The sequence below is a fragment of a genome, unplaced genomic scaffold, assembly GCF_019419815.1.
Source record: "Pyrus x bretschneideri cultivar Hongxiangsu unplaced genomic scaffold, Pyrus_bretschneideri_v1 Contig34, whole genome shotgun sequence".
Taxonomy (NCBI): Eukaryota; Viridiplantae; Streptophyta; class Magnoliopsida; order Rosales; family Rosaceae; genus Pyrus; species Pyrus x bretschneideri.
In genome coordinates this window covers 3,469,113-3,481,705 of record NW_025999657.1, presented here as the reverse complement: position 1 = coordinate 3,481,705, position 12,593 = coordinate 3,469,113, and the positions used below count along the sequence as shown (strand labels likewise).

Sequence of the window (12,593 nt, the reverse complement as noted above, 5' to 3'; positions counted from 1 at the left end):
TAATTTTTAGCCGTCAGATCGAATAAATTGAAGAAGATCAATGTACACACAATTAACAAGGGTGTGTGAGAATTAAAAAGGTGCGTGTGAGGTAAAAAGGTGTGTGAGGTAAAAATGTGTGTGTGAATAGCATTACCCCTAATCTGTTTTACAAAAGAGATGACACACCCCAACCGAGACCAGGGCATGTTGGCCGTCACGTGGAAGTGACGTAGCCATGTGCACAGTGCGGAAGCTAAAGAAAGTAATATAAAAGTACGAATAATTGAAAAACTAGCATATATGATGTGATAAAATAAGTGCTAGCGTAAGTAAGACATTGAATTCGGGGCATAAAGACTACAGCAGTCCAAAGAGAATGATACGACAGTAGTACACCCGAAGGTGACCCTACACTGGTGAGTGTCTGTCAGAAATGCCGAGACGCCCTCTAGGAAAACCACTGAACCCGCTAAGCTACTAGAACCTGGAGGGGCGCAAAACAAAAGCGTGAGTGGGCAAAAACAAAGCTCTTTGAAAACCATTTAGTAAAATACATTCTAACCCCTCGCCGTAAAACCTGTATACTTCCCAGAAATAAATATATATATACGTATGTATAAATATGCCAATCATGTTCAAGGGTATGCCAATCATGCTCAAGAATGTGCTATGTCAAAGCCTTATAATGGTATGCAAGTGCTCAGGTATAAATCACATCAATATCAAAACGTCTGGCAGCCGGAGTCCCTTAAGTGACCTGTACGACTGAATTTAGAGCTCAATTCTCAATCTCAATCACTAAACCTGCCCACGAGTCGGAACCACCTATAGTGGTCTGTACGACAGGCCTGGGTGTAATACATATAAACGCTCTAGTGCTACGATCACGTGAAGGCTGTGCGAATAATCGCGGGTCACCTACTAGTCGGAACCACCTAAAGTGGTCTGTACGACAAGACTGTGCACCTAACTTGGATCCAAGCTGAGCGTATGGTGCGGGAGGTGAACAACACGTGAAGGACTGTGCCTTACTCTGGGCGGGAGCACTAACACCGGGGGTGCAGGTTATGAGCTCTCTAAGCACCTCTAATCACCATTTAATGCAAAGGTTAAATAACGCTTACCTGGCACTTACCTGCGCCTCCACAGCACCAATTATAAATATGTAAATGTATGTCACTACTAATGCATATGATAATACATAAACAACAAGGATATGGTGCATGGCATAAAACGAATAACCCTTTTTAACTATTTCTGGGAATATAAATGTATATAGGTATATACGGAAAACCAAAAGCCCACTCACTGGTATGTGGAAGGGTCGTAGCCCCCCTGCCTCGTGTGAGCACGCTCGTCCTCGGGATACGTGTCACCTATATGCGAAAATACTATAAAAACGTAAATTTTAAAACACATAACCTTCCGTTCAAAATAACTTCTCATACATTGCTCAAAATGGACAATTGAATATACCAACGTGCTCTACACAACCTTAGGATCACAACCATATTTTTAGAAAAATTTTCCACCGCCGCACGCGCCGGCCAAGGCACGGCCACACGCAGGCACGTGCCTGGCACGCTGACGGCGTCAACTGACGCCGTTAGGAATATTCCGTCAAAACTGACAGATTCCGTTAACGGCGTCAGGAATATTCCGTCAATTCTGACGGAATATTCCGTCTCCTTCTCTGTTCAATCTCCGGCGCCGTCGTCGGAACCGGAAACTGGAAAACCTGTAAATTACGTTTTCTCGTTCGTTTTTCCACCATTTTCCATGATTCTTGCATCATTTTAACCCTTAGAACTAGTAGAACACGTCTATATAAGTTTTAAGGACTAAAACTCACGAGAACTCACCTGTCACCAATTACCAAAACCGGTCAAACTCGAACCAGGCTAATCCGACGTCCAATTCCGTCCAATGATGCACTCCCAAGCTCCTTGGGACCTCACCAACACATCTACAAGCTTTAAAAGTCCAAAAACTAACTAGATTAATCTTGCATGAACAGTGACTAAAACGGACCTTGTGAAATCGACGTGAAAACATCGAAGTTCTTACCTGATATTGGTATGATCTTGCTCCCCACGACCTCACGATCTCAACTGTGCCCTTAGTTCCTTCGATCTGTGGTGAAATAGTGTAGTTGTGTGTGTGTCCGTACGAGTTTGAAGGAAGAAGAAGAAGGATAGAGGACTCGGGAAAGAGAGAGAGACAGGGAAAGAGACTGAGAGAGGGATAGGGACAATGAGGGTGTGTGTGGGTGGCCCAGCACCTGCCAACACCACACCAAGTAACCAAAAACATAACAAAACAAACTAGGGGTAAAAGGGTCATTTCCTCTATGCGTTTCGATAGTTTCGGGACGGGATGTCACAAGAGAGGACTGAGCAAGACCACACCCATAGACCACTAATTAGCTATCTAACTTAACACATATAATACGTCGTCGTCCCATGTGATTTGAAATTAGGATTTTTCACTTACAAATAGGGATGGACAAGGTTTGGTTTTGTGCAGTTTTTAGTGAAACTAAAACCGAAACTGAATTTTTTTTTTTGATTTGGTGCAGTGTGGTTTTGAGGCCAAAACCGAAATGAAACAAATTGTTTGGTTCGATGCGGTTTCAAATGGTTTCGGTTCAAAGAAAAAAGGGTTTAAATCTAATAATTATCTACACTAAAACTCTCTCATTTTCCATATGATAGATTAATTAATGAACCCATGTCCATAGTCATTGACTGAGTGAGGATATTTTGATAATCTATTTTCATCCAAAATATGGACTATATCTGTAGCAAACTAGCAACAATGCACAACTACGAAAGAAAGTGATGAATGACAATATTTTGATAATTAGATGTTTATTAATATTTGCAGTGCGGTTTGGTTTCGGTTTCGGTAAGCTTTTCAAAAGCCAAAACCGAAACAAAATTGTTTCTTACAGCAGTTTGATTTCAAAACCGAAATCGTTTCAAAACCGCAAACCAAATGTTCCGTGCGATCCGATTGGATTTGTGTTTCGATTTTGGTTTTCGATTCTAAGTGCCCAACCCTATATCCCTACTTACAAATACTAAAGGATGAAGAAAACTATAGATAGTAATATAAAAGGACTGTTATTGATACTCTAAAAATGTCATTCTACATTCCTCACAAGTGTATTTTTCTTTCTAAATATAAAAAATTTGAAGTACAAAATGAGAATTTTAAAGTGTTAATAATAATTTCTTAATATAATATAAGTTGGCAATTAATATGAATTTAGAAAAACGTATAAAATCATCCAAGATACGAGGATTTAAAAAGTCCTAGTGGTCTGACTGATTCTTCGATAAGAATAGTAGCACGGCAGCAGGTGGCTGGCAACTCCTTCTGCCCGGATACTTCGTTCATTTCAAGGCAGATATTTTTAAGTTGAAAAAATTGAAGGGATTTTGGGATCTTCTCCAGTCACAATCAAACATATCCACATCAGAAATGTCATCTGGAAAACAGTTTGCAGTTTGTTGGTTGAGACCTCCCAAATCATGAAAATCCTATGCTTCAAGCTAAAACAACCGGTTGAGAGAGAGAGAGAGAGATACAGAGACAGAGAGAGAGCAGATGGGACAAACAAAACAATCATAGAACACTTTTTATATTTTATTTGATCTTATTTTTAAAAGTAAATTGTAGCAATATTCCTTTAATTTTAACTAATTGAAGTAAATGTCACTTAATTAAAAATCCATTACTATTGGTCTCTCAACTTATCAAAACATGCAGCAATGGTCTCTCAACTAAAAATTCATTATCATTGGTCCCTCAAATTTAATCCAACTGGAGAAATGTTCCCTCAATTTTAACCCAATTTGAGTAATGGTCCTTCAACTTTAACCCAATTGTAGCAATGATCATTCCAACATAACTTGTTTTGACAAGTTTCTGACGAAGTTGATGAAAATGACCATAGCTACACATTTTGATGAATTAAGGGATCCTAATTGTAGCAATGATCATTCCAACATAACTCATTTTGACAAAATTTTGACAAATTTAATGAAAATGACCATAGTTACACATTTTGATGAGTTGAGGGATCAATGATAATGAATTTTTAGTTGAGGGACCTTTGCTCCAATTTGATTAAAGTTGAGGGACCATTGTTACAATTTACTCTATATTTAAAGGAATAGGATTCTCTTTGTGAAATGATCGTAGGGATCAGTTCATCCTAACTGTTAATCAGTCATCCTACGACAAAAATTATTTTAAATTATTTTATTTAAAATTGAACACAAATAATAACTAACGAAAGATCATCGCACGATATACGATGAGCGACTAAAATGAATTGATTCCCTACAATCCTGACAAAGCGGATAGGATCCTAGTCCATTTTTATGAGATAGGACAATTTGCAAGAACTACTGGAAAACTGGACCTCAAGCTGAAGCAGAGGAGCACATTGACAACCCAACAACAACTAGAATAATAGTTTCGATTGTTCACGAGATTCTGCAATATCTCAACAAGTATCGCATTATACTACGTTCTTGTTCAATGCAATGTGGGGTAGTACCTAATTACTAAATAAGTTAAAAGGCAAGTAAACGAACACCACTTGACATTGCAAATAAAACCCAACATTACTTGAATTTTGCTATAATAATAAAAGAAATAAAAAAAAAAAAAATGAACAATTCAACTTTCTGTATTCTAGTCAACAGCAATACATATAACAAGTTGTTACTGCAGTTGGAACTCGACCAAACAGTTGTTGAAACTTGAAACTGCATAAACAAAAATGAATAATGGTCCCAATACGGAAAAGAAAGAGCGAATCGATTGATATATGAGTGAAAAATATCGAAAAAGTGTTTCAATCTTCACCCATTTGATCTAAATGTTGCTCGGATAATCGAATTTCTTTTACCTTTGGATCCGAGTTTTGATGGAGAAGTCTGTTACTTTTTACATTTTTACGCGTCCGATAGCACGCTAAATTCATCATCTTCTTCCGGAGCAGGCAGGTTGAGATCTATGAAACCCTCTTTAACTTCAGTTTTTGCAGCCATTGATACAACCATTGATCTTGAAGAACCCGAAAGGTGAGATCTTTTGTGACCGCCAAGAGCTTGACCGGAACCAAATATTTTGTAGCAAAAGGGGCACTCAAACAGCTTCTCACCACCTGCATTGTTGATTGCTTCCTCCTCGTTGCGAAAGCAAATCTTTTTGTGGCCGCACATTGCTTGAAAAGATCGAAACAGTTTGTTGCATTTCTCACAACGATTCTTCCCTCGAAGTTTCTTCGATTTGACCCCCTCCAGCTCCTCCACTACTTGCCTACTATGTTCTTGAACTTGAACCGATTGATCTGCTTGCTGATGATCATGTAATCTTATCATCCACACATCTCTTGACAGCATCATAAGGCACATAGCAACATCTTCTTCCGGAGAAGTGTCGGAGACCGAGCTCACCGGTTCAAGCTCTGCCGCTAGAGGAGGAGACTCGGCCAAACGCGGCGGTGTTGAAATTGTCAACTTGGGTTTTTTCTTCATCTCCAACTTCTGGCTCTGCAGATTATCTGTAACAACAACGAATGATCTTCGATTCCGCTTGGATCGTCTCCGAGTTGGGTTTCTTGACTCGGTCTCACTCTCTCTGTCTTGAATCACCGACCCAGCATCAACAAAAGAAAACTCAGGATCCGCAAGCCGGAAACTCCTCTTTGGGTTCTCTCTCAGCCCATAAGTCAAACCCTTTTCCTCTTCTTGTTCTTCTTGCAAATGTTGTTCTTCTTTTTCTGGTTCTTCGCCGGAGGAAGAAGATGAAGACGAGTCGGACTCAGTGATTTGGTAAGTTTTAGGGGGAAGAGGAAAAGTTGCCAAGTGAGCCTTCATATGACCACCCAGTGCTCTGCCATTAGCAAAAGCCCTAGAGCAGAGCTTGCATCTGTGCCTCTCCATTGGCACAGTACACAGCAGAGCAGAGCTAAGAACGGAGCTTTAATGCCCTCTCTCTACTTTTTGGAGAATACTAGTAGCATTAGAGAGATTGAGAACTTAAGAGGAGTAGGTGACAAGCATACCTTCACCAAAAGACACGCACAACCAGAAATTATATACCAATTTTTTTTAAAAACACATAAGAAAATATGAAAAAACAGTTGTGAAGTTTAAAATAATAAAAGAATTGATGATAATTGTAGGCCTATTTTACTAAAGAAAAATAGGGATGGGGGCCATTGGTAGGAGAGGGAGAAGAGAAAATTTAGCGATTCTATGGTGATGATTTTTTTATCTTTATCGTCTTTATTTATAGTAGTCAGAATTTATCTTCGATTGATTCTATGGTGATTTTTTAGAGATGGGATATTGGGATAATGATGGAAGTATCCATGATTAATTGATTGTGATTTGATGAAATTTATCTTTAATTGAGAATGTATTAAAGATATGATTTAGTGATTTAATCCTATCTTTAATACATTTGACTTTTCCATGCCATGAACAGGAGAGCCTTGAGCCAAAACAATGTCGTTTTAGAGCTGCAGGCTAGGCTTGGGGCTAGTGTTGTTGCAGGCGGCAGCTCAAGGCTATGGCGGCTTGCAATTAGGGTTTTTAAATAAAACCGAATTTGCTTATATTTTCTTGTTCTTTATTGTTCACACAATTCAACATAGCAATATCGAATAATAACAAAATAGATTATTACGTGTGTGTGTGTATTGAACAATACATGCAGTACAGGGCAATATATAAAGCATAAATAAATTGAGAGTTTATGCACTATGGTGAATGTTTTCATGCTATCAAGACTTATGAACTCAATTTTGTGCTTTAGAAGGGTGAAACTACAAAAGCCTTTGAATGCTAGTTGTAGAAGAACCTCCTCCAAAAACTTTTAGTTTCTTAATGTATCAACGACAGCGTGCTGATAACGTGTTGTATGCCTATTTTACTGAGAAAAAGTAGAGAGAAGGAGCAACGATAAGGAGAGGGAGAAGAGAGATTTAAGTCATTAGCATCACAATATATATTTATAGTAATAAGGAAGAGAGAATCTTTATCTTTTAAGTAATATATTACAACTAAAAAACTATCTAAAAGATATTATAGAATCATATTGAGATTTAAATAATCATATTCCTAATTAATTTAGGATTGCAACACTCATTAATTTCTTTTAGTGTGCCAAAAAACTTATAAAGTGTGATCATGAATGGGTAAAGAGGGACAAGTAACATGCAATCCTTGCCCATTTCAGTAGGAAACTTTTCTTTTTACCACTTTCTGGATTAGGCAATTAAACTCCTCCCATGCCATGTTTTTAAAGGGTTTTTCTTTAATTTTTTATGTATGTTTATATATGTATAGTCAGTGTGAGTGTTGTATTCATTGCAAGGCCATGATGGATTTGTTAGTTTCAAGACCAAATTGATTGTGTAACATGGCGTTAGTTTAAAATTTATGGGCGATCATTTTTGGTCATTTGTAAACTTTGTTGAAGCCACATTGCATGTCTTAATCTGAATAAAATTCAATTTTTTTGGTATACCAAGTTTTCTTTAACTTGAAGACTTGGAATTTCCCTTTTTTCCCATACCTTTGTTCCTCTCCTACTTTTTTATTTTTATTTTATTTTATTTTATTGTTATTTTTTTCATTTGTTAATGATTCCCCCTTTTCTTTTTCCTTTATTCTTTAAAGAGATTTTTTTTTTCAATTTTTTTATTTTTCATATCAACAATAATCAATTGAAAACATTACATAAAAACATTACTCTAGCTAGCATGACCATCTGTGATTTAGTTTGATTTTCTATCATTGATACATTTGCTTAACCCATGTAATTCAAGCTTGTAAATTGAGCAAACTTATCTCCTTAAAAATAGAAGTGACCTTTCTTAGCATGCTATCAACGTTGATTTTATGTTAGATTTAATTTTTCTCACACATTTTAACAATACAAGGGTGAGATTTGAGAGGCATAAGCATAATAAAGTAAAAAAAAAGAGTTAGGTTTGTTAGAACAGTATGCTCCAAGTGATAAGGATCATGTGTTACCAAGCATTACAGATTTGGGCTTTCAATGCCCGATTTGAGCCCAATGCCCCGCCCTTTGGAAGAGAACGGCATCACAAAACGGACATAGTATTTGTCTTGATACATATACATTTTTACCCAGAATTCTAATGTTTACTAGCACTAAACAAGAAGTTTTGAGGAAATTTTTAGTATTTTGTTACTATCATATTTTGTGCATACTAAAAATTCTAGCAAGCCTAGAGTTGGGAAGACTAAACGCCTCAGATCAAATAAAAAGATAAACACATTTAATCGCTTATTCTAAAACTCCAAAAGCCGTGGTCATTAATTTTAGATGGCACCATTGGAGCTATACGTACTTTTACTGGTACATATTTATTACATTATGATAATTACAGCAAAAATGGTGGTAGCTAGTCATATCCAAATTTAAGTAAGTACGAACCAGCTCGAGCTGAGGAGGACCAGTGACATGATCCCGGCACGCTTGCTAGGGTAGTTATAGTAACATAACGATAAAGAGATCAAATTTTTTAAATTAAATTTACAAATTAAGTAATATAATTATTGATAATTGAATATTATTTAAACGTTAATTAATATATTTATTTCTTATTAATAAAATATTATTTAGTTTATAAATTTAATTTAAAGTATTAACCGGATAATTAATATTTGCGAATGTCCTACTTTTACCTGGGTAATCAGCACCAACTGTTACATTACAAAGAGCTTTAGCAATTAGCATGTCGGTCGGTGCTTTCTACGGTCGCTACATCCACGCGCCTGTTGCTTTGGTGTTTTTTTTTCCTTTTTCCTTTTTATTGTTTTTCATAGCTGGAGAAGTGGTTGTTATACACTTTTTACGTGTTATAATATAAGTAGAATGAAAATATATTTTTGGAAAGTGTTATTGGCATTCCAAAATTTCATTCTACACTCCACACAAGTGTATTTTTTTTTTCCAAATATAGAAAGTTTGGAGTGTAGAATGAGATTTTTGAAGTGCCAATAATAATTTCCATATTTTTCATTGTTTTTCTATTTGTATTATGATAGTCCCAGCTCGTAGTTTGAGTATACGAAAATCTCTCCCTGTATATGTACTGAATTTCCGTAGATATTCAATTTAAAGAAGTAGAAAATTTAAGTTAAGTGGAGGGGTAGATACTAACAAATCATAATACCAGTGGCCATTGCTATTCTAATTTTAGCTTTGTACATGTGCATTGCAAACCATTTGTTGTACGAGAAAAGAAAAGGTTTCATAATTATGCTTTGTGTTGCTGCAAAGTAGATCAGTTTGTGGCACCGAACATGATGTGACTCGCGTTGGTTGATGAAGCAGTTTTAGATTTGCATTTTGCTAGTAAATGGAAAAAATTATGACACTCCTCACAATTTGTCTTAACTTTTAATCCATCTTTTTTATTCCAATGAGCAATCAAATTATAGCATGCAATGGATAAGTGTAGCTTGTAATCCCAATCATAATAGTGAATCCTTGTCCGCTATTTCTTCTTCTTCTTCTTCTTCTTCTTCTTCTTTTTTATTTTAATTTTTTTTAATTTTTTAATTTTATTTTTTGGGTCTAATATTTCTTCTGAAACAACTGAGATTTGGCCAACGACAGTTGGCTCAGTGGGTAAGGCGTGCTTGTGGTCAATTTCTAATCCAAGTTCTAGCTTCGCTGTTGGTAGAAGAACTTGTTAGTGCTTTCTGTATAAACTCCTACATAATTTCATATTGGTGGCTGCTGACAATTTTTATTTTGTCAAACAATAGATTTGTTAGATTAGATGATAGATTAGAGAACCAACATGGTTTGAATCCATGCGTAGTACATGGGCAATACCTAACTGTCAGCTATCACACATAAATCTCTCAAGCTGGAGCTTGTGCGTAGGCTTTGACACTGGTGATGAGCATAGCCAATCTCCCACTAAACTATTTTGTTAAAAAAAAGAAGAAGAGAGATTTGAGTCATAAGCATCACAATATATATTTTTGGGTTTTTAAATGGTCCCTGTAATTGACCCCCACCATCAAGATGACCCCTGAAATTGAAAATCAATCAATGTAGTCCCACAAGAAGGCCAACAAGATCCTCTCCGAATCCTTTTGGTGAGTATCCTAGGAATCCGTGAATAGTGTCCGTTCATTGTACATCGTGCAGTTAGTTTTTATCAAGTACTGTTTGTGTTTAATTTTAAATAAAAATATTAAAATAATTTCTTACCATACGATGTACGATGAAAGAACACAATTTACGAATATCTGGAATATTCACAAAGAGGTCCCGACGAAGATCTGAATTCTTAGGAAGGGAGCAGCATTAACTCTTAAAAAAGTAAACCATGCAACAAGGAAAATCATTTAGGCCCACTAAAACGTGTCACAGTGTAATTAACTAGCAAGCATATACTCATGGAGTCTTGGTATAAACATAATAAAAGCGTAAAAGGTATTGGACCGACCGACCGAGTCATTGTGGTTGGTGATATGTTGTGGCAGTTTCCACCAGTTGAAGAATGAGCCAAAGCTACACACACAAAACACTACGAAAATTTTATGGTGTTCTAAATTACATATTCTAGACTTTTGGATTATTAGATTTTGAATATTATGTTTTTGAGGAGTAACGATAGTGTTTTATTGATAATTAAGCCTTACAATTTTCCAAGAGGTCACGTATGAGATATGGAGGTTCTTCAAAACAAAATGATTCGAGTTGAAAGTACAAAGTTAATTTGGCCCATTTATACACTGTGACATTGAGCGTCGGTCATGTGTAATGCGGAAATTTGAAAGTGAACTCAAGTAAAATTCGATGCCGTCAATTAAAGCATCTTGGTGGCTGCTACTTACGACTTTTCGCTCTTGCAGAGAGTCACATTCAAGAACTTGGTTGGCTTGAAGCTCCACGGCTCTACAAGCACCTTCTCTGGGAGCAAGAAACTCGATCAAAGTTGGAGGGAAGATGTGACGTAGACGACAGATAAAACCACCTACAAAGTCCCCGTTTCTGTTTCAAATGACACCCACCAGTAGGAGTGGGTTCAAAAAACCGAAAACTGAACCAAAGTCGAGAAAAAAAAGAACCGAAATTGAAGTAAAGAAACCGAACCAAACCGAAATCTTTTGGTTTAGTTTTGGTTTCGATGGTTTGGAAACCAAATGAAACCGAACTGAACCGATTTAAATATATATTAATTTTATTTGTTTATTTAAATTAGGTATTTATTTTCTATACCCAATTTCAAGTCAATCATCAACTTAATTTTAGACCCAAATATGTTCTATCTCAAGCTTGGTTTTTTGGACTAGGTCTCCAGCTAGAATCATCCTTTAAACCAACAATCAATGTCATGATTTTTATTTTGTCAACAGCCAGCCATCCCATTGTTTTCCAGAGTTTCTAAAATTATGGCAATAGGCATTTGCAAAGCAAAAAGCTCCACCTTGTGCTATTGCATACACCTCTGCAAATCAATAAAGTGCCATACAGGTATATATATATATACACATGTATTCGTATATAGGCAAAGAACTTTAGAACTCTCAACTCTTCCCCACCCGCTGCTTGTGAATATTTAGATTTTTTAAAAACAATTTTCAGCTTTTATACAATAAAATAAAAAACTAAAACCGAACAGGAATCGAACCGATAAAAACTGAACCAAACAAAATGGAAAAAAAGATGAATTGAACTGAACTGAAAAGTAACTTTGGTTCAATTTTCGGTTTTGATAAAAAACTGAACCGATTGAAACCGAACCCACCCCTACCCACTAGTACATTTAGAGTATTTGATACACTCTATTATGTATACTTTGAATGTGTTGGTGGTATCATTCGAGGCTAGTGATTTTAACATATATAACAATGTATTGAGAATTTTTATGATAATTTAATGATAAGACTAGCAATTATGACACTCTTTTTTTTTTTCGCTCTTACAGTGTACAAAGTATTACAAAAAAAAAATTAAAAAATCAAAATAAAAAATTAATCTAGAGTAGAGATGACCAGAAAATGAGCGCCAAAATTGTCAAACCCATCTTGGAAAAAAAAAAAAAAAGAAGTCAACCTGATCATAAGAAGCTCGGTCATAAAAAATAAATCTAGTATTTTATTTTTCTTGTGAAGGAGCTTTTCAATAAATCAGAAGCTCAAGCAGTTGGTTAATAAGTTTTGAAAATTTTAAAAATATTTTGGACCTTGTGTGTGTCGACAAGTGATTTTTTATTTTTTATTTTTTCAATTTACAAGATTTAGAATATAATTATAAGGAGCTTAAGCTCTAACTTATAAGTTACAAGTATGATGGAAAAATATGAGGTCATGTATTTGATTATTTGCCCCAATATTGCTTGTCTTAAAAATAAAAAACTAAATGTAGGGGTCTATCTTCAGTTTTTATAAGTACTTAGCACTCTCATCATCTGGCGGTCTGTTAAAAATGATATTCAAGGAGCATACCCGACCGTCAGATATCCTTAAAGCATGTTATCACCGTCTGGTGGTGATAATAGTACTCAACACTCCTAAGCATTGTTGGTACTT

The 12,593-nt window shown here is 35.9% G+C and overlaps 1 protein-coding gene and 1 long non-coding RNA gene across 2 annotated transcripts; both read right to left on the bottom strand.

The window, feature by feature from the left end:
- Positions 1–1,099: 1,099 nt before the first annotated feature.
- Positions 1,100–2,359, bottom strand: LOC125480530. Its single transcript, XR_007260900.1, has 3 exons — positions 2,050–2,359; positions 1,845–1,955; positions 1,100–1,358 (listed from the first exon to the last, which is right to left on the bottom strand). It is a non-coding gene; the product is annotated as an uncharacterized LOC125480530 (long non-coding RNA).
- Positions 2,360–4,666: 2,307 nt separating this feature from the next.
- Positions 4,667–6,051, bottom strand: LOC103927324 (zinc finger protein ZAT4). Its single transcript, XM_009336233.3, has one exon. The coding sequence runs from the start codon at positions 5,943–5,945 to the stop codon at positions 4,953–4,955; it is 993 nt and encodes a 330-aa protein (XP_009334508.2). The 5' UTR covers positions 5,946–6,051; the 3' UTR covers positions 4,667–4,952.
- Positions 6,052–12,593: the final 6,542 nt, after the last annotated feature.

Coding starts and splice junctions, on each gene's coding strand:
- LOC103927324 (XM_009336233.3), bottom strand. CDS start 5,945: ATGGAGAGGCACAGATGCAAGCTCTGCTCTAGGGCTTTTGCTAATGGC.